This window comes from Dama dama, chromosome 3 (assembly GCF_033118175.1).
Source record: "Dama dama isolate Ldn47 chromosome 3, ASM3311817v1, whole genome shotgun sequence".
Lineage (NCBI taxonomy): Eukaryota > Metazoa > Chordata > Mammalia > Artiodactyla > Cervidae > Dama > Dama dama.
This window is the reverse complement of record NC_083683.1, coordinates 18,480,667-18,506,955: the sequence shown is the minus strand read 5'-3', so window position 1 is coordinate 18,506,955 and position 26,289 is coordinate 18,480,667. Positions and strand designations below refer to the sequence as shown.

General features: G+C 39.3%; 1 protein-coding gene across 3 annotated transcripts in view; it reads left to right on the top strand.

Annotated features, from left to right (window-relative positions):
* LOC133043543 (cyclin-Y-like protein 1) overlaps positions 1-22,941 on the top strand; it is a 34,310-nt gene extending 11,369 nt beyond the window's left edge. Inside the window, exons 3-10 of one of the 3 annotated variants that reach the window (XM_061124475.1) lie at positions 1,601-1,635; positions 6,973-7,073; positions 10,228-10,263; positions 12,401-12,452; positions 13,298-13,417; positions 16,518-16,684; positions 19,904-20,066; positions 21,191-22,941. In XM_061124475.1, coding sequence (XP_060980458.1) covers positions 1,601-1,635; positions 6,973-7,073; positions 10,228-10,263; positions 12,401-12,452; positions 13,298-13,417; positions 16,518-16,684; positions 19,904-20,066; positions 21,191-21,307 — 791 coding nt within the window. In that variant the 3' untranslated portion in view covers positions 21,308-22,941. The remainder of the gene's footprint in view (positions 1-1,600; positions 1,636-6,972; positions 7,074-10,227; positions 10,264-12,400; positions 12,453-13,297; positions 13,418-16,517; positions 16,685-19,903; positions 20,067-21,190) is intronic. The other 2 variants (XM_061124484.1, XM_061124492.1) reach the window with 2 other exon arrangements.
* Positions 22,942-26,289: the final 3,348 nt, after the last annotated feature.

Here is a 26,289-nt window from a genome sequence, read left to right as displayed (position 1 = left end):
GACCATCTGTTTATACACTTTGCTATTTCTTTATCAGCAGTCAGCTTGCCACATGATTTAGTTGTGGTCTGTTTTTCCATGCTACTTTGTCCTTTTCCTTTCGCTCCAAGAGCACATGAGTTAAAGATGAATGATACGGTTTAGGTCACAGTTAGGTTTTCATAATCAGTTGTTATGTATGGGAGTCGAGGCTTATGATTTCGGCACCATTTTGCACAGTGCTCAACCGGGTGAACCTCTCTCACATCCACATTCATATGAATTTTTAAGTTCTTTTAAAAGTTCTTATAAGAACTTTTAGCTCTTCAAAGTTCTTTCATCCTGATGCAGTGCTGGGTCAGGGTAATCAGACCAATGTGCCTGCCATATGGGATTTTCCAGAAGGTTATCCTCAGTATGGGAAACCTTGTGTAAATTTCTAGTGTCCTGCTTGTTTTAAGATGAGAATCAGAAGTTTTTGCACTCCTGCTTGTCTTGCCTGCTTGTCTTCCTTAATATATGTTAAATCCTAGTTTATTTGCTAAAAAGCCATATATGATCAGGTTTTCCGGTTGTTTATGAGAGCAGGAATACCAGAAGTGAAAGTTCTATAATATTTGAAGTAATGCAGCACAGTAAAAAATAGAGGGTTCTTTTCCTCTTTTATTTTCATTAGATTACTGGTTTTTATCAAAGGGTCTGTCTCAGGAACAGCCAGACGGAAGAGGGCCAGGCATGGGGGCAGGGCCCAGAGTGTACCACAGTTCTCCAACCTGGGAGCTCCTGGGGTTTCTAGTTTGCCTTTTCTTAAAGTGTGTGTACTTTGCCTTGAGGCAATTATTTTTAGTTAGGATTACTGTATTTCTCAGTCTTTTCCAGACTCATGAGCTGCTCACACTGTAGAGAGACGGTGGAGAGAGTAAAAGAAACACTATCCCATGCCCCTGTCTCTCCTCAGTCTAAAGGAATTCGTGCTTGTGATGCCATGGGAAAGTGTATGGCCTAAGACCCTCTTTGAGCTTATATTCTTCTGGCCTTTGTTGGAGCAAAACAGTTCTATGTGCTGTCGATGTATGTTCAGTGAGGTCAGCACGTATGTTAAAATTTATAGATTACTTTCCAGTGTGTAAAGAACCTGTATTTTTTAAGTTGGGTGTTTGAGTAGGTGACCAGTAAGTGGTTTAGGATGCTTCCAGAGACACGGGTGCTTGACCAGAAACTGGAACTTAGAGTTGTCATCTGTTAATCCTGGTGACTAAAGTACATGTAGAACTAGAAAATACTACATACTGTGCAGCTGGTAAATTTTTTTATCAGCTAAATATCTCACCTGGCCTAATTTGCTTTGTCCTTTTCTTTTGTAAATGGAGAGTCTTTGATTTGTACCTAATACAGAGTATCTGTTAGTATTAGTCAAATAGTAAAACTAAGTTTTTAGATATTATTTATAGGATTCATTTTGCTGGGTGGTTTAAATTATATATTTTGTTGGAAATTATTTTAAAAAACCGAATGAAATTTTAACTCTTTGTGTATATTGGTAATCCATCAGATAATTAGTGACTTATTTTTCTATGGTAGTTTTATCAGAATTCATCAGTTAGTTTTTTTTTATTCTTAGTGCGAGAAAAGAGGAAGAGCAACCATTTAAACCATGTAAGTAAATAGTTGAAAAGTTAAGAAATCAATAGTTTGATTAATTAAAAGCATGTCTGCCATGATTCCTAAAAAGTATGATGGATCCAATACTGTTAGCATTAACCTCTTATTTATAAAATTTCTGAATCTCTAGTTCCTAATTATCAAGTATATTCAGAAAGGTTTTTGACTTAGTAGTACCCTTTTTTTTTTTTTAAGGGTCCTGACATTTAAGTTAAATTTCAATAATATGGTTATAGCATAAAGATCTACCTTAAATTCTTTTGCCTTAAATTTTTTATCTTAGTTTTTAACCAAAGTAATAAAAGTGTAATAGGTAATTTAATTTTTAGCGCCGTCCATTGACTTCTTGGCACAACAGGTGAAAGCGTAACTTCCTCGTCCACCGTGATTTTATTTCCCTCCTTCTGTTCCCTTACATGCATCAGTTTTTATTAAATCGGAATCCCTGTTTACATTATTATGACTAAGCAAGTGTTGTTCATTGCTGAGCCATATAGTTCTCTGTGCCACCTCCTTACGCACCTTTCATTCTTCTTCTTCAATGTTAATGAAATCTGAGCACTTCCACACTTCTCAGGATAATCCAGTTCTGCTTTTTCTAGCAAACATGATCTCACACAGCCCAACATAGTTGAGTAGCTCCCTGGCCAGTCTCCCTGTTTTCACATTCTTCATTTTTTTTCTGTGGAATTAATTTCCTGACTATATTCACTTGCCTGTTTTCTAACAGCTATTTTTTCCCCCAAATGTTGTAACATTTGTCACATGCCTATCAAAAATATTTACCATCCACAAAACCACATCTGTTCCATTTCTTCTTGGAGACACTCTTCGCCAACCTTTTGTCTTCCTACCCCCTACATACTAATGATTCCTGGACTGGCTCTGTGCCTGTTTTCCTGGGATATCTGTGTGAAGTCACCTGGGATCTCACATCACTGCTCTCTCCTGTTGGATCCCCTATGTCCTAGATTCTGTTTCCCTCTGTCCTGTTTTACTGGAGCACATTTTCCTGGAAAAAGGCACATGAGCAAAAATTTTATAAAGACCTAGCCTCTGTGAAACTCCTTCTATTTGATAAAGTGTAGAATTCTAGGTCGAAACTAATTTTTGCAGTTTTAGAGGCATTTCCTTCTTGCCTTCTCATTTACAGTGTTGCTCTTAAATCTATTGAATTTGATACATTGTATATTACCAAGTTAGTCTTTTCTCCATTCCTTCCTCCTGTGGAACCTTGTAGTACCCTCTGTCTTTGTGGGGTTTTGAAATTTCATAACATGGTTTGGTTTTGTCACGCTATTGGGGCATTTAAACATGCAGAACATCTTTTCTTCTGGTGAATTTTTTTGTGTGCTGCTTTGGTATTTTCTATTTTTTTCTTTTGGATTCCTGTTAGATGTTGAAAATTTTAGAGCAATATTTCTGCACAGATTTTTTTCCCCTTCTGTTTTCCATTTTGTCTTCTTGTCCTACTTCATGGAGGTTTCCTTGACTCTGCTCTAATCCTTCTATTGAATATATTGTTTTGTCTACCTTATTTTTTAGAGTTCTCTTCCATCCTTTCATTCTTTTTTTCACTGATGCAATTTCTCATCTTTCTGTAGATGTTGAAGATTTTTTTTTAAGTTTTTATTTGCTCCTGGATTTTTATCATTCCCATCAGTTCCTTCTCCCTGCTTTGATCTGTGACTTCTTGGAGGTTTCCCTCAAACATGTGATGGTCCCTCGCTGTCTGTTAAGATCTAACTGGAAGCATCACTTTGCTAACTGATAGACCTCACTGCACGGATTTGGCGACCACGTCTCTGAATTTTGAACCTGCCTTGGGTTCTGTAAGACAGATTGGTTTTGTTGTTCCTGGCCCAGTCACTCTGTAGTTCCAAGGTTGTGCTTCCTCTGTTATGCCATGTCAGTTACTACTCCTTTATCTCATTTTTTCATCTTTCAAACATCAAAAATCATCTGCAGTTTATCCTGTCTTGGGTACAGCTTTTTTGAAAAAATACTTTTAATTCTAATGAGATGATATTTCTGAAAGAAGGTGGGAAAAGAAGTAGACTTGTGGTTGGTCCACTCAAAGTTGGATTTATACTTTGAATGTAAATTCTAAGTTTAAAAGTTTTAATTCAGTGTAGTTAATGATACTGATTCAGACAATACTTTCTATTATACCTACAATTAAAATACTGTACATTTCTACTAAGGCCTTGATTAAGAATCCTGTTCAAACTACTCATCCTGCCACATTGTCCATTAATGTGCAGTAGTGTGGATGGAGTAGTTTACACTAATGCACTTCTTGTTGTTTTGTTGCTAAGTCAGACATGACTCTTTTGCAACCCCAGGGACTGTATCCCACCAGGCTCCCCTGTTCATGGACTTTTCCAGGCAAGAATACTGGAGTGGGTTGCTATTTCCTTCTTCAGGGGATCTTCCTGATTGAGGGATCAAACCTGCGTCTCCTGCATTGGCAGGTGGATTCTTCACCCACTGAGCCACCAGGGAAGCCCCACGCTAATGCATAGAATATTACAAAATTTTAAGTTAAAGTCTTAATAATTATTAATAAACACATCTAAAGCTTGTGGAAAGGGGAAGAAAAAAGTGAATTTCAGCTTAATTTTTTTGATGGGTTAAACTCAGAGGCAGTAGGCAGGATGGGAAGATTCACTTGGGTGGAGGCAGAATTTCAACAGGTGCTTGACTTTTAATGATAAGTTTTGGGGGGGATTGTTACTTATTAGTCTTCCAGTATGATGGTTTTCTAGTCTTTGCCATTAAACCTGAAGTCTACTAAGTAAGCCTTTTCCCTTCTTGTAAAGATTGTAGACGTCCATCTGTTCTGTCCTTAGCTCTGAATGAAGGTAAATACTCTTCTTCATTGAACATTAAACTATCAGTGAGTGGGTTCTGCTGTTTGATTTTTGTATTTGCATTTTATATCATTAATCTTTGTCAGTGTAGTTTATTGAGGTTTTGAGCCAGTGATGATAAGGCTTTAATCATAAAGGACAGTTACCTTAAATTTTAAAGTGAGATGAGGGGAAAGTAACCTGTTGGCAGCTAATACATCCAGGCTTTGCTCAGAGGCTTTAATTCTGCCATCCTTTAGTGAATAGTAGATGCCAAAAGTTTGAATCGCTTCAGGAGTAGGCCTGGAGAAGTGTTCACTATTTCTTTGGTAGGATCTAGCCAGTAGTCTGTAGGTTACTGATAGACTAAATGAGCACCCATAGTCTGTAGGGCTACGTCTGATTAAACTTCTTAAACGTTTCAGCACTAATATTTCCAAAGATAAACAGATATAATTCATAATAAAGAAAAAGTTTTAATAGAGAGAAACGGGATAAATGTTACCCCAAGCGAAAGCTCTACAAACTAGTCTATATTTTGGTGCATTTTCTTACTATTTTTATTCCCCTCATAGGTAGATTTTATAGTCAGAACTGACTTTTACTGTGTGTAATGTGTCATACTCTTAATAGTGGTGACCTTTTAAAAGATAACTTCATTTAGAATATAACTATTTGAATGAACATTTTTCATGCTGTGTCTCTTTTGAGATTCTAAAATTACACATTAACCAGATGGCTTAAGGAATATATGAGTTTCAGTTTAAATCATTTCTAGCTTGAAGGAGAAATTCTTCCAAATAGTACTTTTCAGGTATGTTATGTGTAGAACTTTTTGTTAATAAGGAGTAAGTGGCCTTGCCATAAAATACCTGAAACAAGCAAAATGGTGGCTTATACACCCATTTGGATAGTTCTTATTATTGGCTACTGGCAATGTTTATTTAAATGCCCTGTATTTTAAAAAAACATTGACTAGATTTTCTCCTTGTTTCACCTTTGATGCGTTTGTGGAGGACACTGATAGAGTGTGACAGCGTGGTGAAAACTACTTTATTTTAATAGAAGGAAGGAAGGCTCATCTGAATTAGTAAACAAAAACCAACAAAACCAAGTGTTAAAACTGTGTTCTGTGGTATTAAAGAATGCTATTACTCAGAGCTACTGACAGTGACTGGGATTTGATTATTGGCCTTTACTTAAAGGAAGAGAATTGTCCTCACATAGTTCAGGCTGTTTTAGTATTTGACTATGGCTGTGTTTTGGGCTCTTCACAAATAAATGGATACTTCTAAAGTGTTTTAAAGATAGCTTATTCTCTAGAGGGTCTGACAAAGCTCTTTGTCACCTACCCAGCACCACTGCAGATAGTTTGAATGTGTATCATTAGCATGATTTACCTTCCAGTTGTAATTGATCTTAAATAATTGGTCAAATGCTTCTTGATTCCTAATTTGTCCCAGATTCTGTTCTCAGCAGCTGGAGGAGGAGCAGTAAGAATCTGTCACCTGGAGGAGCTTGTTTGCTTACTTAGGAGGGGGATACCAGGCAAGCAGTTGAGACCATGTAACAGGTGGTGAAACAGAGGTGTAAGTGTGCAGAAAGGTAGAAGTTTGGTGGTGTGGCTGCTGGCTGAGGTTTGCTGGAGGTCGATGGGGTCAAGCTTGCTGGGACAAGGAGGAGGAAGAAGCCACTGCAGGCAGAGAGCAGCATGCGCAAGGCAGCAGAGTGCCATGATGAGTGGCAGATAACATGTAGAGTAGAATTAATAAAACTGTGAGATGAGTGGAAAGTATTCTCTGAGGCTCTCCCTTGTGTAATATAATGGCAGTCTTACTTAACCGTGAAATTCTCAGAGCTGCTCTGTCTGTTTCTTGGCTGTGAGAGAATCTTAAAGCTATACCCTCTCATCCTCCAGATAAGGAAACTGAGGCTCAAAGAGATCTATGGCCTTCAGGTCACTAGTGATAGAGCAGCCCTGGCATGCCCAGCCTCTGATTCAAAAACGCTTGTTTCCTCACACTGTCTCCCAAACTAATACATTTATGATTGGCATTCATTTACTGCAATGAAATGCTCTCACATCGATATTATATAAAGCATTGCATTTTATTGTAGTAAATGAATAGAAATAGAATAGAATAGAATCCGCTGCATTTCATTGCTTAAGGAAGAAACACTGAAGTCTTACTAAAAGCTTTCTCATTACTATAAAGGCAATTTATAATAGGTGCTTTCCAGGTTCATTTGTGGGTCCTTTTTCAAGAGCAGCAGTTTATACCACATTTCTCAGATCTTGCCTGTGGAAGTTAGAGTACAGAGGTTTCCCATGGAGCTGCACGTGATGCCACACTCAGCAGTTCATGGAGTATAAGGAAAATCTTAATGCTTTATCGTCTGACATTTTAACCAAGGAAAAAACACACTTTTATAGGTTTAACTTACTGTGGCATTTTCTTCTATCTCCCTTCCCCTTCAGGTACCTTCAGGGCAGCTTACTAAAAAGTATAGCTTATGCCCAACCATATTTCTAGATGACAGCACAGTCAGCCAGCCTAATCTTAGAACCACAATAAAATGGTGAGTACAACTAGGTTGCCAAGGCTGAGTGGCAGACCCCCTTCATGCTGAAAGCATCCTCGCCATACATAATTTCATTCGTTTGGTTTGTCCTTTTCAGTGATCAGGTTAAGAAACTGGTGTCAACTCTATGTTGGTTTCAAGGACCTCTCAATATGAGTCTTCAGTTTCCATGTTAATCACAGAGTACATGATAGAAGGGAAAGTCAGTTAGCAAGTGAGAAATCCCAGGAAAAATGTAAACCTCATTTGATTCATTTCTATTGTTAAGACAATGTTGAACATAATGAGAAACAGAGGTACCTGTTTATTGTATGTTTCTAGAAAAAAATTATTTCTTTATGAGTTGGGAGAGTCCTACAACTATGTATACTAGTTTGGAAGCTACCATTAGAAGAAGGAACAGCTTGTCCCCTACTGGCACCGAAGTGAATCTGCAGTTAAATTTAACTGGACTTGGTCAGATTTATCCCACCGTGCATTTTTTTCCTGCAATATTTCTGTAGGAAATTTTACTTCTCCTTCCTCTCCCCCAAAGAGGGGGAAAATATATCAAAACCGTTTTAAGGGGCATACTCTCAAACTTAATTTCTCCATAGATGAAATTTGTTCAACTGAGATTTTAACTTAATAGACACATTTAATTTTTGTTTTTGTTTTTTTTTAAATTTTTGTTTATATATGTGTATCTCTAACACACTGTATCAATCAAAGCAGAGAACAAAAAAAGAGATGAAGTTTCAGAAACAAGGCTGTGGCCAGGCTTATACTTAAGAAGATATGAACAGTGTTAGGATGACGAAAACTATTCCTCAACTTTTGGAAGCCCCTCATAGTCCACAATTGGAGATGCACAGTTCAAAACGCCCTAATCATGGGAATGTTCAAGTTTATTTAAGAGAGAGAATTAAAAACCAAACAGGATGCAGACCTTCCTACCTCCCTTGGGGTTGTCCATGGAACATTAACTAATGTCTTCTTAGCATATGAATGTTGACTTTTCAGAACAGTTTGGGAAATGCTACTTGAAAATATTAGTATCCTTATCATTAATTTTACTTTTCTGTCTTAAAAATATAATTAGCTTATAAATTTAATTTAATTTTTAATGTGCAAGGCTTTTTATTTTTTAGCTATTTAAATGATCAGTAACTTCTAACTTTAATTAAAAACAACCAGTTCACAATCATAATAATGTAACTTTCTTATAATATTAGTTTCGGTCAAATCGTATTTAAACAAAAACTGAGCCCCACTGCTCTTTAAAGTCCTGAGTTTTGGCACTTCTCTCGTAATCACTGAATGTTTTTATTTAGCCAAGACTCTAAATCTGTGGGTTAAAAACTACTCTCACTGTGGCTAGACTCACAGCTTCTTTTGAATTCAAAAGAGCCTGATGTTCCAGTATATAATTCAGAAGTAGTTTTAAAGATCAACCTTGCTCAGACAAGTAGGTTTCATGCTTTTTATTCTCAACCTAGTCTTAGTGTTTGGAAATACAGTAAATTTATTTCTCATTAAGTTTTAAAAATGACCATTCACATTCATTATTGATGAAATAAAGGTTTACTGAGAAAATTAATAGGGCAAATTGGCTTTTAGGAATGATTTTGAAAAATACGATGGGATTAGTTTTCATTTGGGGTAGGTGAGCCTTATTAGAATCACTTATGCAACTGTTTCAAGATGTATGTCTCTGAACACATACATGAATTCCACCTTTCCTCCCTGCCCTCAAGACACAGTCTGTGGGTCTCTCTGCCTCTCTGTCCCTGTGTGTCTTTCTCTCACACACACACACCCCTTTTGACAAGCTGAGGAATGATGTGTGAGGCATGATTTCATAGACAAAAGCATCCTGAGAGATTCTGATCTTAACCCTGACTCATTCATTCCTAGACTTGGCTGCACGTTGCAGTCACCTGGGGAGCTTTAAATACAATCCTGTTGCCCAGGTCGTACCTAATGCAGTTAAATCAGAACATTTTGAAGCAGAAGCCAGGCAGTGTTTAAAGCGTCCCGGGTAATCCAGTGTGCAGCTGACCTTGGGAACCACTCTCTGCTTTGAGGGTAGGAGAAAGAGAACTACTTCTGATAATTGGTGGGACCTTGAGTAAGTCAATTTTAAGCCTTGATTCTCTTATTTGTAAAATGCGTTAAGTATCATATTAGGTTCAGTTGCCCTTTTTATCATGTAACTTTTAATTCTGTGACTTTAAAATCAGTTTGAAGAAACTTTGAAGCACTATAGAAGTATCCATCTTTGATGCTAGCAGTGTTACAGGCCTTTCTGCAAATGCTAAGATTCTACAGAGGAGTTACAAAATTCAGATTTGCCTTCTCTCCATTATTTTGAGTTTCATTTTAGATACTGAGAACAAAGGGAAGCAAATAACTTAACCAGAGAACCCCTTAATTGCCTAATACACAGCATCTGTGAATAACTTAGGGCTATAGTAATGTAAAAACTATCTGAGGACTTGTACCTGTTGGTTAGTTAATACTTTATTTAAAATAATGTGGAAATACCTGTCATTAATAGTGTACTGTGCTGTATTGTGCTGCCTTATTAGCAGTGCTTATTTCAGGATAACTAGGCCTATCATCAATTTTGTGACTATAAAATTTTGCTATTAAATTTTCTAATAATTATGTGTGAAAGTGATTTTAAATCCATTTTACTTGATATGGAGCACTTGTATTACTTACTTTTAGAGAAATAATGGAAAATAGATGTGTTAGGGGGAATACCGAACGGAATCAACTGAAATGCAGTGCCTAACAAAAAGCCACACACACAAAATCTGTATGGCTTAAATTTAACCATGTGGATAGATGATGTAACTTGTATGGGATGAAAGATTCTGTGCATAGAAGGACAAATGACCGGGGAAATATATAATAATTTATATATTATAATAATCAACCCAAACATGTCTTCTAAGAGCACATCTATATTTTGGGTCTCCTAATTTTGCTAAAAGCCAAAGAACCTAAGACATGGGGGATACCACCTATGGGTACTGCTCTGAATTAGGGGGTGTGGGGGCCACCGGGCATCTGGATGGTCTTACCTCTCTGCCAACCCTTTAAAATGTCTTCAGGCCTAATGTGATAAAAACCAATTATTAGAATATTTTTTTTTCCTCCACAGTGTGATCTTAGCAATATATTACCACATAAAGAACAGGTGAGCTCTTTTAAAACCTGTCTTGTTATTCCAGCTAATTAATTTACACAGTATCAAGTTTAGTGTTAATAACAATAGACAGTATTAGAGTAAGCTTTTACTGTTAGAGTGCTTTCATTACAGTATTGAAGTGAATCATTTGTTTTTATCTTGGGACTGTTAATTCATTAAGTTTTATGTGGTTTATATGGATATTTACTGTATTAGAAATTGAAATTTAAAATTTAAAAAATTAAATCCACTGTATGTTAAAACAGGCTTTCCTTAGCACTGCTGAAGTTTTGAGCTGGATGAGGCTTTGCTGTGGGGTGCCACCCTGTGTGTCGCAGAGTATTTAGCAGCACCCCGGCCTCTGCTCTGTAGGTGCAAGTAAGGTGTTCTGCTTCTCTCCACATTAGGACAGGAAAACTGTCTCCTGAGGGATGAGATCACCATCTGACTGGGGACCCCAGTGTTTAACATAAGTCATTTTTTTAATGAAAAATAACCATTTTCCACAACAAAATAGTGGAGAGGATAGTATCTCATTAATAGGAAGACAGTTGATTCTCATGTCAACATTGTCTTCAGTCATTTGCTTTGAAGAAGCAATATGAAGATCCAGCTACATGCAGACATATAGTTGGGAAAAGGAGAATTTTTAAAGCCTTGAGATAATTGGACATATTCTTTGATACTGTCCCCAAAATCCACATGTGCCAGTTTATTAAATTAGTTAAGATGGAGTTCCAAGTCATTATCAGTGAACTTGAGGTAGATACTATGTTAAATTAATGCCCATTGATCTGTCATGCATACTGAGTGGATCTTTTTATCTGTACATGATTTTATAATATTATACATTGTCATTTGCAAAGTATTGGTTCACATGTCTTCAGACAGTGTCAAAAACTCACTCTTGTTAGTATCACTACCAGTCTTATCGGGAAAGTCTTTAAGTATTGACAAATCAAGCTCACCATAAATAACACACTGGAAGGTACACATTTTCCAAAAATCCTAGTATTTTTAGCTTGATGGTTTGAATTTTATCATTGGCAACAAATAGTTTAGAGTTTTCTTTGAAGTGACAGGCTCACTTTGTTCATTTTTGAAAAAATGACTGTCAATTGGTGTTTGATGAAAAAAGTGGTTTAAATATGATGTTCTAGGGGAAAAAGTGACTTGGTTCCCGGTGAGTTACAAGTGCTCTTCCTTAGCACAGCCATATTTCAGTACATACAAGTGCTTAATGCATACTTTCCGCTTACTCAGAATATGAGGAAGAAGAGTAAAGGTTTAAGAACACTTAATTTTTACTCTTTCATCATGGATGTTCTTAAGTGAAGCAGATTTTTTACATTCATTTGGCCAGGAATAAGTGAATGACTTCTAATTTAGTTTCATACCACTGCCTTGATTCACACTCAGAAATGAGCAATTTTACCCACTTTTGCTTTTATACAATCATAGTTAAGTGTCAAACAGGGTAGAGGCAGGTGATGTCTTGGTATTCTTATAAAAAACGTTTTGACCTCTTGGACTTACAGGATTTCTGAAGAGGGGCCAGGGGAGATTCCCAGAGGCCTATAGACCACATTTGCAGAAATACTGTTTAAATGGGCACAGTGTAGTGGTGTGGTGGAATTTAAAAGAAGAAGCCTGGTCTCTCTTAAAAGACAATTAAAAATTTTAACTCAAACTATTTAAAAGAGACAAGAAGAAATAAACAATAAGAATATAATATGAAGAACAAAAGGGGGTGGAGACAAGAAAAAATCATGAATCTCATATTTACATTCATTGAAGTTAGAAGACTTTATTGCCCACTACTACCACTTTATAAAATGTTCTTGTATATTCCATTGTGAGGTTAGTGAAGTGGAAATGTATTGGTCTACGAACATTGCCTGTTAGAAGGGGTCTGTGTGGGTAAAGGCAGCTCTAGCTGGTTGTAGAAGAGATTTCATGCAACTTGGTGTGCTGAGTATAAAATAGGTCAGAAAACCTTTCTAAGGGCAGAATCCAGGAGAATATGTAAAACTGTTTGCTTTATTAAGGTTAAGCTTCCTCTACTCCTCTCTCTACTTTTAGCAGATGTTTTACTAAGCTAGTAACTCCTGAATTAATTTTTAAAATACACATTCTTATTTTATAGAGATGCCAATAGGTCCTTGGACATTTTTGATGAGAGATCACATCCACTCACAGTAAGTGTCACTTTTATTGAAGGTGTATTTTTCTCTTATTACAGTTGTGTTTATTTCATGCTGATTTGCTTTGAAATTAATTACTAGAAGAAAATTATTGCCTCCAGCTCAAAGCCAAGATTGTCTTCCTTTAAGTCTTCTTCCCCCACCCCATATTATGTCAAGTAATTTTACCAAAAACATGTTGTGTCAGGGGTGTGACTGATAAGAACCAAGTTACGCTTTGTATGACGAATGAGCAGGTAAGTAAACATACCCAAGTAACAGAAAATGTAGGTTTTTAAAGGATGATTTTCCATAGCATCACACAATACAAACATTTCCTAACACATATGTAAGACCTCTAAGGAGAAAATTTAAAAACTGTTTAAATTTTAAACTAATTAAAATGACAGGGTTTAAAAACTCACTTCTTCAGGTGCTCAGTAGACACATGTGACTGGTGACCGCTGTGTAAGAGAGCACACTCTTAGAGCCTCTGGTTACAGGACACTGGAAAGGTGTTTTCATAGTTGACTGCAGAGAAGTATGATGATGTACAGTGATCAGTAAGACTTTGAGCCTAAAAATAGTTTGCATTTGGTTAGAATTCTTTGGGGAAGAAGGTGAAAATACATTTTCTGAGGTTGTGCTTGCATTTTTCTTTAATGAATGGTAGTGAGTATTGAATCACTATGGTACTTTAGGATCCAATTGTTTATATTTAAAAGACTACAAGATATGTCACCTAGTCAAAATTATTTTAAGTAGCACGTGGGCCCACGTGTGAAGATTGCTATCTTGAGGGTACTTTTAAGTATTTTTCTTCAGTGGATACTTAACATTGTGTTTTTTTCTTCTTTCAGCGAGAAAGGGTTCCAGAGGAGTACTTAAAGCATGATCCTGAACACAAATTCATTTACAGATTTGTTCATACTCTTTTCAGTGCCGCCCAGCTGACTGATGAATGTGCAATAGTGACTTTGGTAATATATTTTTCTCTTAATAGAAGCATCTCTAGAAATTTTTTTCTTGTACAGAAGGTATGGGCCTGTTTTTCAAATGAAAGTAGGTTCCTGAAATGATCATCAGAACTTTACTAAAGAGAAATGTATCAAAAAGAATTAAAACATACAGATTTGAGCTTTAGTAATCATCATGATTTAAAATGTTGCCATTGCTTTTCTCATCACAAAACAGTTGATGTTAAAGGCAGCAGGAGAGACTTCTGGTTTCTCCTTCCACACCTCAGGATGCATGCACACACAGTGCACACAGGTACACACCGGCAAAGTGTGCTGGGTGGTAGGATGGAGGCGATCACTGAACTTCCTGGCCCACGGCAGGTGTAGATTCAGTGTGTTTCTGAGTCTCAGGCTGTGTTGCCTAGGCAGTTGTGATGTGTGTCTTGATTGAGACCGACTGCCTTCACCTCCCTGACCTTGGACGACAGTGTTAACCATCTCTTCTGTCCCCTGGTGCCAGCGTGTGAAGGTACCCAGGACTGGGGTGTCAGCAGTGCTTGGACAGGCTTTACTCAGGTTAGCCTGCCGAGCTCCAGCTATGTGAGGACCTTTCTGTCATCCATACTGAATTCCTATGGTAAGATTTTATCATCTGAATAATGCATCATATTCAGCTGAGAGGTAGTTGGGATTGCCTAACTCCTCCCTATAGCAAACTTATAGGGGAAAGTCAGCTGCATGGTCTGAAGGGAGGGCCTACGTCCACCGCTGCCTGCGCCCCTGCAGGCAGAGTGTAGGAGAGGAGGCTTCCCCTCAGTGGGCCCCGGGTCAGACGCAGGCCTTTTCTTGGAGCTGCAAGCCAGTTACAGTGCTCAGTTAGCATGTGCTTGAGAGACGCAGGAGTGGCGCTGGCACGTGGAGAGCTGGGAAATGCAGGCAGGAGAGAGTATGTGGGTTGGAAGAGGGGCATTTCTCTGTAGACAAGTTGAGCCGGTTGGACCTGTGAGACAGCAGAGTGACAGTGTCTAGCAGTCATTTGACTGTATGGGATTGGAGCCTGAAGCTGAGAGAGAGGCAGGGAATTACGTGTAGCTGTTCAAATGCAGAGAAAGTACGTTAAATAAAAGTTGAGGAGAAGATAGATCTGTGGGGACTGTCAGCACTTACAGGACACATCCCCAGAGGAGTGGCCGGAGTGGTAGGAAACCCAGGAGAGAATCAGAAGAGCTGCCAGGAGAGCTTGAAGAAGGAGAGCATGGTGCATGTGCTGAGTGCTTCCAAGGAGCTCCTTAGGGCATAAATAGGCACCAAATGCCTGCCCGTGTCACGGTTCTCAGTGCTGGGCATAGAGGAGAGTTCTTGCCTTTCTGAGGTAAGTATAGCAGACATAAGGGTTTTGTTTTTCTCTAGTTTTTGTGGAGTATGGTTCATTTACAGTGTGTGTAAGTATCGGGTGTACCACAGAGTGTAAGACTTTTTAAAATGAGTATTTTTAAAAAGATGACTGTTTGAAGTAGTAGTGAAAGCTAGAAAAGAGAAAGCAAAGTAAAGGGATGGAGAGATTAGAGGGGCTTCCCTGGTGGCTCAGACAGGAAGCAGTCTGCCTGCAGTGCAGGAGACTTGGGTTCCATCCCTGGTTTGGGAAGATCCCCTGGAGAAGGGAGTGGCAACCCACTGCAGTATTCTTGCCTGGAGAATTCCCCATGGACAGAGGAGCCAGACAGGTCCATGGGGTCACAGAGTCAGACACGACTGAGCGACTTAACGCATGCACGCTAGAAAGACCAGAAGAGCCTCTTTACAGAGGTGAGATCTGAACCAGGACCTGGCTGGACTGAGGAAGATGAGGGGCCTGATAGCACAGGCGGGGGGCAGAGCACGAGGCGCAGACAGGAGCGGGTTCTGTGCTGAGGGATCAGCAACGCGCCGCTGTGATCAGAGTAGGGAATGAGGGAAGGCACAGGCGATGAGGGCACAGAAGGACGATGGCATCTCACACAGGGCCTCGTAGCTAGCAGGCCACAGAAGTGACCTGTTTGATGGGAGAGCCCTGGCAGATGTTGAGCAGGCCCGTGAAGCGCACTTAATCTGAGAGGTTCTCCTGGCTGCTCTGGGGAGAACGGACTGTGGTTGGCGGTCAGTGGAAGCAGAGAAGTTAGGAGGCAATGGCAGTGATAGAAGCCAGAAGTGACGGACAGAAGAGCAGAGCCGGCAGGTGACCAGTGAAAGTGGAGATAAGAATTCCCAACAGATGGTAGTGAGATAACTCAAGTGGAGGTATTTGGTCCCGGCAGCCAGGCGTGTGGCAGTGTCTCTCAGCTCTGAGGGCAGGCCTGGGGAGTGGGGCGCTGTGATGAAGAGTGCTGGCTGTTTGTCATGAAGGCAGCAGTGACCATGCCTCAGTAGTTTCAGGGGGACAGTGGCGGCCAGGGGCAGACTAAATGGGCTAAGGAGAGGATATTGGGGGTCATGAGGAGACAGTGAATGGAGATGTGAAAAATCGGGGTATGAACAAAAAGCTCTTTTTGTGCATGAATCTTCCCTAAAAAGGCACTAAATGGAAAGCACAGCTGCTTTGTGCTGCCTGTCCTGCTGTGCCACGCAGCAGCCCCTGGGAGGCTCTCTTGACCACCAGTTATTATCTTCAAGTTCACCCTCTGAAGAGAAGATAAAGAAATGCTCAGTCTTACCAGAGTTTAACATACTCAAGCTTTATGTAAAATTGCCACGTACCCCCCACCAGTATGGTAGGTACGTTGCACACGGTAGGCACTCAAGCATTTACTGAACGGTTGAATCGATGCTGGGCTATACATGCTGCCTTTTACAAGTGGGAAGGTAATAACACAATGCCTGTCTTTAGAATGCTGAGATGTCCTTTCATTCCTGCGACCAAAACTGGGTTGGAAATTCACATGGGCAGAGTGGAAATACCAGACTGACAGAAATGTTTGCATTACAACTGTGACCCGGCCTTTGGCCTTGGCTGGCCGAGCAAAAGTCTCTGTAGAACCAAAGAATAAAAGACATGTTAAAAACAGATGAAACCTATCATTCCTAACAATTCTCTCACGGCCCTTAAACTGAACTAAAATCAAAGGTCAGTCCTCTACTTTTGCAGGTTTACTTAGAAAGGCTTTTAACTTATGCTGAGATCGACATTTGCCCCACCAACTGGAAAAGAATTGTTTTGGGAGCCGTTCTTCTTGCCTCCAAGGTTTGGGACGATCAGGCTGTTTGGAATGTGGACTACTCCCAGATCCTAAAGGACATTACAGTTGAGGACATGTGAGTTTGTAAGGTTACGGTGAACTGTCTAACCATTTTCCAATACCTTATTTGCTCCCATAAAGTTTACAGCTTAAGAAATGTTACATTTTAAGAAAGGTTACATTGCGCAGAGAGCTGAATTAGGTATAAATATAAAATTAGACTTCTTTCTGTCTAGCTGTAGTATAACCATTTGTATTTCCCATCATTAATTAGTTAAATCTTGGTGTGTTACTGTTGTAATATTCTGCTTGATAAACTGAAATTACTTTTCTGGTGGTTTTTGCCATTTTACAAGCTCACTACCAGAACAACATGATGCAGTAAATAACTTCACGTCTTTCTTAAAGCTGTCTACCAGGTCCAGTCTGTTTTTAAGAGACACATGTCTGGCCTTGGAAGTTAAATGGTCACTGCTGAGGTCTTAGCACCTCCAGACTACTGAGGTTATAACTTCAACTTGAGTCACACATTGTATGTTTGTTTTTGCAGGTCTTTTCTTTTGTAATCTGAGGTTGTCTCTAAGGTTCTGTTGTTACGGAAACCATGATGTACAGATGACCAAATAGAAAGGTTTCAGATCTCTGTGTTCTGTCTCCTCCACTGTCAGGAGTGTTCCCCATGTTTAGAAGTAGGTCTGCTGAGTTAGGAAACTCCTTTGTCTCAGGTAGCCCAGGAAGTGTCAGTGGGGCCTCACCCGGGGCACTCAGCAATCACAGCGGTACTTGGTGGGGCCTCGAGTTAACTTGGCGGGTTCCTCACAGATGGCATGCTCCCATGGGCGTGAAACATCAGGCTTGCTGTCTGGCTGCAGGGAAGGGCCCCGAGGGTGGGAGGCTGCAGGAACCAGAGAGGTATTTGCAGCAGACTCTATAAGTGCTCACTTGACAGGAAAAATGTCCTTGTGGGTGGCATTTAGGAAAACGTAAAGGGGCACCTCTTTATTACAGTGAACAGCAGAGGATGATCAAGGTCATGGCAGGCAGTGGCAAGAGTTTGTTTTTGTTACCTTTGCCCCTGACTCTTAATTCAGATTTACCAAAGTACATATTTACAACTGAAGCAAAGAAGCTTGTGACTAAGAGAAGGGACCAGTGATTGTTGGTAGCTGTCAAAGTGGCTTTTGGTGAAAATGTCCACTTTGATGATAAAAAGTGTCATGGTGATATTGCTGGTAGCCACCTTAGTGTTACGGCAGATAATTCGAGATAAGTAGAAGTACTTTTGGAATTTGTAGAAACTAAGGTGACATTGAGCACCACTATCATCCATCTTTAAACTGGTTCCTTGAAGGAAGGAAAATGTGTAATCATAAACACCAGGTCTGCCATGATGGCAGCTGAAATTTTCTCAGAACCTGCAGCTAAGCTAACGGGGGCTCTGGGTCCAGTTACAGCATCAGAGAACATGCAGGGAAGTGTGTGGATGTTCATAGATGTGAGCCCAATAACACTGATGGCAGTGTCTAGCTACAGGAAGAAGCTAATTGTAAACAGCACTTTTCTGTGTACAACAGAATCACCAGGAGCTATGTTCGTAATAGGTTGCTTTTGTTTATGATCTTTGGAAACTGGAAAGCATTACAGCCAAGTGTTCAAGTCACATTGTCTTATCCCCCTGCTGTTGGCTGCTATTTGTAATGGTCTCATTTTGAGTCTAAATTGAAAAATTGGCATCTATCAGCTTTTCCTTAAAAGTTTTCTAACATCCATGTATCTTGTTTGAATATATTGAGCAGCTGCTATTCAGAAAATTTGCTGCGCCTATAAATGGCATGCTCTTCAGTCATCTAGTCATTAAAAAAAAAGAAAACAATGCAGAAGCGTATTCTGTAGTCCTAATGCTTTTTTCTTCAGTAAGTAAAGCTCTGTTAATAGACATGTTAATCCTATGAAGTACTGTATTTCCACACAATTAAAATGTATTAGTGGAAGAGAATATAAAAGGGATAGTGAAGTGCATTTATTCCCGTAGTAAATTAAGTCCTGATTAGCTGATTATCAAAACATTATCTGATTTACATTTCTATAGACTTATGGCCATATGAACAGGAAATTAATTTTGGAGGTAGGTTCAGTTAGGTTTAAAGTTCAGCAAATGAGAAACCTCATTTCTGCTCACATTCTGCTCTCCACGCAGGAGAACATCAAACATTTGATGACTTACCAATGGATAAAATATTAACACTTTAAAACCAGGAAACAAATATTTTGAAAAATAAGTCACTTTCATTTGTCTGGGTATTTATCATTTTTATATAATTAACTCTTTAAAGTGATTGCTGTGAACGTGGTAAGACTTACTCTGATTTTATTTACTTAAACATTAGACAAGCTAATGACTGTGTATGGTCCCACAGGAAAGACCTGCTTCCAGGACCCTACTTTCCCACTTCATTGAATTCGCCCCCTGCGAGCCTATGCACCTTCTGTCCTAGTCAGGGCCGGCGGACGGAGCACAGGGGGAACTGCTCCATCGGGGTCGTTGCTCAGGTGCATTTAGTCTAGCCAAGACGTCTCCACTTAATCCTACTGCCTCCCATAGCTTAAAAAGTGTATCCCATCCTGTCCCAGGAACACCTTCTGGTCCTACTGGGATTAAGAGGAACAGAAACTTGCATTCTGCCCTTTGCCACAGTCCCCTGCACTGGAGCAGGGGGAGGGGATTCCCTTTCGCATGGAGTGTAGCTTATTTATTTATTTATCTGAGATGAATCCTTGTTGCCTCAAGAGTCTTCTCCCCTCAGAGATAATAGCAGTGGCTCTCCATGGCCCCATTTGTTGCCGTGGTGATGTGCCTACTCCTTTTGTTGGTGTGTCTCTACTTCAGTAAGCCCCTTCCTGTTATCTGTGAAAATGTCTGCAAGTTCTCCAGAGCTAATAAACAGCATACATCATTCCTTTCATCTGATGACTATAGCGGGGCCTTGTGAGTGAGCGTGGAGCATGAATGCACAGCTGCACTAATGGAACTCTGAAGAATGAGCCCCCGAGTCAGCAGCATGGGTGCATAAGAGGGCCGTAACCTCCCTCCCTTGTCCCAAACTCCAAGTGCCAGGACGCAGGAAGAACCACAAAGAGCTGTACCTTGTTTGAACATGAGTGTATTAATCCAGCTGGGGAGCCATTATTTGTTTCCAAACTGTATTTAGAGCTGTTGTGGCACAGAATGGGGTTTCTGAAGATAGCCCAGTTGACTAAAATTGTCCTATGTTGGTTTTGTCTTCTCCTCCCCCAGGAATGAGATGGAAAGGCACTTTCTGGAGCTCCTTCAGTTTAATATTAATGTTTCCGCCAGTGTTTATGCCAAATACTACTTTGACCTTTGCTCCTTAGCAGATGACAACAACCTGAGTTTTCTAATTGCTCCTCTTAGCAAAGAAAGAGCACAGAGCCTAGAGGTAAGACTGGGTATTCACTAACTGGGTTTTCTGTCAGCCACCAAAGCCAGCATCTGTGGCTGACTTACACTATGCAGTGACTAACAGTTTGAAGAGCTTATTAACCCATTGGCATCTTATTCCCTGTGTCTTTTATGGGTTGGACAGAGATATCACATTTTTTTTAAAAAAATTACAGATATCTCTTATGTAACCATAATTCAGAATATTTTAAATCAGATTTAATTGTTCTTAATGGTTTTCCATTTGAACCTCCACACTTACATATAACCATACAGGAATAATTTCTTATAATTGTATCCCTAATCATATGTACATTGATAATTACTTACCACTCTTAACTGCCTGAGCTTGTAGTGTGTGTTTGTGTGTATCACAGTTCAGCCCCATGAGTTTATTAGACCAGAAGCATCAGGGGCTAACCTGTGAGACCTATACTTGGAAATTATAATGTGGGTTCAGAAACTGGATGTAGAAAGTAGGTGGGTTTTTAATGGAAGTGGTAACATACATGGGATGAAGTAATTTGTAGTAGTGATTTGAAGAGTAATTTGAAGTAGTTTGTGGTTTCTGGTGGGTATACAGCAAAATTTACAACTGAAATGAATACATATAAAGTTGACACTTTTTCTGGTACCTTGGTACTTTAGAAATAAGACATTTTTCTACAATAATTTACATGCATGTGAAATAGCACCTTGTAGTGCTTCATCACTAGACCTTTCTTGCCTTCAACACACACCTACCCTCATTAAAATGTTTGTAGTGTGTAGTAAATAATGAAGACTGAATAGAAGTTGAATAGCTGGGTAAACACTGATTTTGCTCAGCTGTGTTCATTATGCTTAAGGACCTAGTATGTAGGTAACATCATATTGCTGTTAGATGGGGCCTATTTTGGGAACCCAGTTTTTAAATATGTTCCTCCCTGCCCCAGCAATCTCATCATAGCCCTTGAAGAATATTATCTTAGGAAATCAGCAGTGTAGATATGAGCTATCCAAAGTAGCAGCAACTGTCAACCTAAATGAATGCAGATGTGTGGCTTATCAATGCTGCTTTCTTTAAGGTTGGAACTTTTTTCCCCCAATTATACTTATGTTCTATCTGATTGACTTTCTTAGGCCATCTCCAGACTGTGTGAAGACAAATACAAAGACTTGGGCAGAGTTGCTGTGAGAAGGTCTTTCAGCGCTGATAATTTCATTGGTATTCAGCGCTCCAATGCCATCCTCTCATGAACAGAGAGAGGTGAGGGGTTGTAACATCATGAACCCCTCGCAACAAGGACTGGAGAAATACCACCTCTCCTGCTCAGAAACCAGCAAAGTTAGTATTTTCACCTAGAAGAAAGACACTGAATTCAAGAGACTTGCAGACAGCAAAGGTTATGGTCATAGGAAAAAACTGGACCTTGTCAAGGCAACACACTCTTCTGTCCTTTTTAATGTAAACAGAGTTACAAAAACCACTCCAAAGCTAAAAGCTCCCAACCCACCCACAGATATTTGCTTACTGTGTAGGCCGATAACTGTGAACTATGTGAGGTTTTTTTAATAGTTTAAATTTTTAGACTTTAAAGACACTAACTGTATAACTTTTACTTTTTCCTATTTTTCTCGCCCATATTGCTGCATATTCCTTTAGAATCAATGCAGTATTGCCGTTCAAACACGGGACTCCTGACGACTCATAAAGCCACTTAGCAACAGACTGTTGTAGCACTGTTAGGTTTTGAAGGATTCTTCCTCCCTATTTCATTGAAGCTGCTAGTCATTTTTGGCAATCAGTTTAAACCAAAAAGCTGCTGAATAACACTTGTCATTCAGTTTTTTTGCAAGCACTACTTATTAGCATATTAGCATGTTTGGGATCACAAGCAGAGAAAGTATGTTGTTACCTACTTCTATTGAGTCCGAGCTGCGTTTCTTGTTAACGCTAATGGTGCTTCTCATTTTCTGATGATTTTCCTCTTTGTTAAATACTTGTATTAAAGGATATTTTCATAATTCCAGCCAACCTGTTAGTCCAGGAATAAGCAGATAGTGAAATAGAGGGTGTCCCAGAAGTCTTGGTGCAATTTTAAGCTTTAATACAGTGTGCTTGGACACTCCAGGACACTGCCGCAGAAGTATAAATGCTACAGACGCAAAATGTCACTTGAAAGTTTACTTGAATTTCTTCTAAACTCATTTAGTTTTGTAAATCTTAGATGTTAAGCTTTTAATTTGAATGTTTTGTTTCAGTCCCTCTTGAAGATGGCAAACAATAGGCTGAAACAAAAGGTTAAAATTAAGAGCTTAATGTTTAAAATTTACAAAACTAAATGAGTTTAGGAGAAATTCAAGTAAACTCTCAGGTGATGTAAGTTTGTAGCATTTATATTTCTACAAGTATCAAAGCTTCAAATTGCACAAAGACTTCAGGAGGATATCTTGTATCTTTATAGACCTGGCCTCCTCTTTTTAAAATAGTCCTTTGCCTGGCTGGGCTGTTGATCTGCTTGAACACGGAAGTTTCTTTTTTCTAGGTTTGGTAAAGGAATAATGAACAATAGCATTAGTTCTCGGTAATAAACTGAAAGGAACTGGACCCTAGTAGTAGTGACAGGAAAGTAAGGGACATGAAACAGCTTTTCTGTTCTGCGTGTTAACCTGGCTGTAGGTGTGTCACTTCAAGTTGTTACTTGAGGAAAGATAAATCTTAGGAACCCTTACCTCAGGCTTTTTAAAACACAGGGTACCACTTAGCCACCAGGAAGCCCATTAAAAGACAGGGAGGTCCAGTAATCAGTCTTTTAGGAAATTGGTAATGATGTCACCTAAACTTAAAACATTAAAAAAAAAAAAAAGTGTTCTCAACTATGTAAAATCTTTCTCCTACCTTCTCAAACATAATCCTAGGAATTTTGCCTGTAAACAAAGCATTTCTGGGCTAGAAATACTTTCTCTCTTTATAGCAAGGCTTCACATTATATTGAGTGCCACAGGTTCCATCATTTTTAAAGGACAGAGACATAAATGATAAATAATGGATATAAAATATTACAGTCTACCACCTCAAAAAATATTGTTTATGGAGCTTGGAGATTCAAGTATCGATTGCAGTTTTATTTTGAAAAGAATGCTACAACTTGTGTGGTTTTTCTTCCTCATGTTATATGAAAAGAAAAGCTAATAAACTCTATTTTAATTAAAATACGTGGCTGTTGTGCATCTTCTCACTGCTCACATAACATCACGGCTCTGCTTAGCGCAAATGTTCTCAGTCCACTCTGATAGGCAGGCCTGAAAGCATTTTCCAACTACCCATTCAAAAGTTTCTTTGACCGTTGCCTTTAGTTAAGAGGCATTTGTTTCTTCGGCTTATGTTCTTTTCAACCAGAAGATAATTTAGTACACTTAAAATCACTGGCTGTGGTGCTCAGTGGCATAGTGCATTAGATGGCACTTTGGAATTGTGTGTTATTGTACCAACCGGGGAAAAAAGCACACTGGAAGATAAAAGGTAAAACACAGAAAGGAGTTACAGAAATACTGTTGAATCAGAACATGAGTTACTTGAGGATTTCAAGCCACTGAACAGGAAAGAAGATGGAATAAGAGGAGGTAGAACTGTGTTGTTATAAAGAGGGTGATGTTAAACAAGCCATGTGATGTACCAGGTCACCATCAGGTTTCTCTAAGACCCTGGTCACTGCACTTGCGCAATATTCCATCACTCCTGGTAGTGCTGTTGTGTCTGCATCCACCTTCATTCACTACCTAGGGTCAGATCTTTTAACTTTGTTCTTGGTAAGTTGTTGATTAGGAGAAATAATCTGAATTAGTGCAGAAGGAGAGAAAAACTATGACAAATCACTAAGATAGTTTGTACCAGGTAATAATATGCCAGTTACTAAGCAGAAATGCTGTCACATCTTGAGTGGTCAAAGGTGAAAAAAAAGGGGGGGTAGGAACACTGCTTGGACACGACTGTAGTTTGAAGACAAGTTAGAATCACTAAAAATTGCTCTTTCAGTGTTAATTCTAGAGACAATTACAGCCATTTTGATAAATGGAAAACTTAAAGGTTCTCATAAGTACTATAGGGCATGAAAACTAGTTCCTAGTAGGGGCAATAGGGTAGTGTTGAGATTTTATACTTAGGAAGAGTTTATTCCCTAAAGTACTAAGACTATAAAAGAATACCTCAACTCAAAATTTATTTTCATTTTTAGTTTTTGGAATATACCGACGGTGCAATTTTAACTGGAATACTGTGAACTGAACTTTATAAGGACAAGACAAAGGTTTCAAATCTATGTTTGAACCAAATGAAATTGTCATTTTTCTACATTAAATTCACGTTGTTCACCCTAAGACAACTTAGGGCCCAGTGTTTCTGAGAAGTTTTTTCCATTCTGTATCAGATTCTATCATGACCCTATTCTATCACATCTAAAGTACCCTGTATACCCATTATTGAAATTCAACATTACTAAATCCTGGTTTTATAACAACTCATGTTTCATTTGTTAGTTTTCCCATTTTATAAGATACACCATTACTTGATTTTTTAAAAGTGCTGATGAAGTCAGTATTTACTGGAAAATCATTCACTCTATATTTCAGGTTATGCAATGTTTTGGGAAGTGTTTCCATACAGCATGTAGGTTACCTGAACTCTTTGATCACACAAGCCTTCTAACCACGTGTAGAGTGACTAGGACTGTTCCTCGCCCAGAAGCTGTGGTCTGTGAGTTCAGAGCTACTAGGTAAAGCACCTGATGGCTGGCAGAGCCTCTCTCAGGCAAGCGCTAGTTTCTGTGCAGAATCTGTTGATTATCCCTAGCATCTACCAAGGATTAGATCACCTAAGATCTCAACTGTTGGCCACTTACCACCCTGGCCGGCCTGACACTGCCAGCAAAAATAAAATCCAGGAGCCCTTCAGCAAAGTCTGGTCCCTTGTACACAGGTGCAGTCTGGTTTCTGAGGCAATTTAGTCTATTTTAAATGGGTTTGGCAGATGAGAGAACAATTTACTTAATGTGAAACAAATTTTAAGAATACCAGTTTGTGGTTTAGGGAACTCTAGGATGCAGAAAGAACTAGGAAAGTGAAATAGAAATTAAGAGGAATCCAGAGTCAAATGAAAAGTGGTTAACATTCTTTAAAAAAGGCCCAGGTAAATGTGAAGGGAGCTAGTAATTTGAATATTAGAAAAATTCAACGACAGCCTCAGAACCTAAGGTACTCAAGAATGTGTCCATATCTACTCAGATTGTTCTCCTAACTTTTTCTTAAAACATCTATTCCTTCATCCTAGCATTCTCATTTCCAACCTTTACTTCTGGCTTCCCAGACGGTGGCCCTGTATTTCCTCCCTGTGGGAACTGACTCTTCCAAGGGCAAAGGTTGAGTGTTTGGTCACCTCCCACTGGCCTCTCTCAAGAGGATCATCTCAGCTTCACCCTCTGACTTTCTGCTAGTGCCAAATGTGGCAGTGCTTGATGCTGGTTACTACTGTGATCCACTTCCAAAGCCTTAGCAGGTTCCAGGAAGTACAGGATTTATATGGCTCACAGGCAAACTGGTCCCTGTGATCCCCTTTAATCAACTACTTGGGCCCTCCTCAAGGTGCTTGTTCCCTATCTGCTGCACTCAGTCCCCTGACCTGCCCACAATTCTAGACGTATCACCTCAGGCTAAGCAGCAACCCCATGTTCCAGACTCCACAACTTGTTTCACCTGGCGTTAGGAACAGATGCCTCACTCTTAAGGTAACCCCTCTCATCCAACGGAGGCAATTCCATCCCAAGGCTTAAAATCAAACTGCTATATCCACCCCCATCCCCTCCAGAGCCTCATCAGTTTATTGCCTTCTGCTTCAAAGTTGCATTCATCTTCCCAACATGAGGATAGGGCAGTTTGACCTTGCTTGGTCCTTTACGTGTCCCAGTATTTCACAAGATGTGGTCCCTAGACCATCTGCCTCTCATGGGCTGAAAACCTGTAAGAAATGAGTGGAATCCTGGAACAGATAAAGAAACATTAGTAGAAAATCTGGTGAGATCCAAATGAAGTCTGGAGTTAATAGTAATATGATAATCTTGACTTCAGTTTAACAAAAGTGCTATAATAATATGTTAATATTAGGGAAAGATGTATATATTTTTGCAACTTCTGTGTAAACCTAAAATAATTCTAAAAGTTGAAACAAGCAAACAAAACAAAAAGAA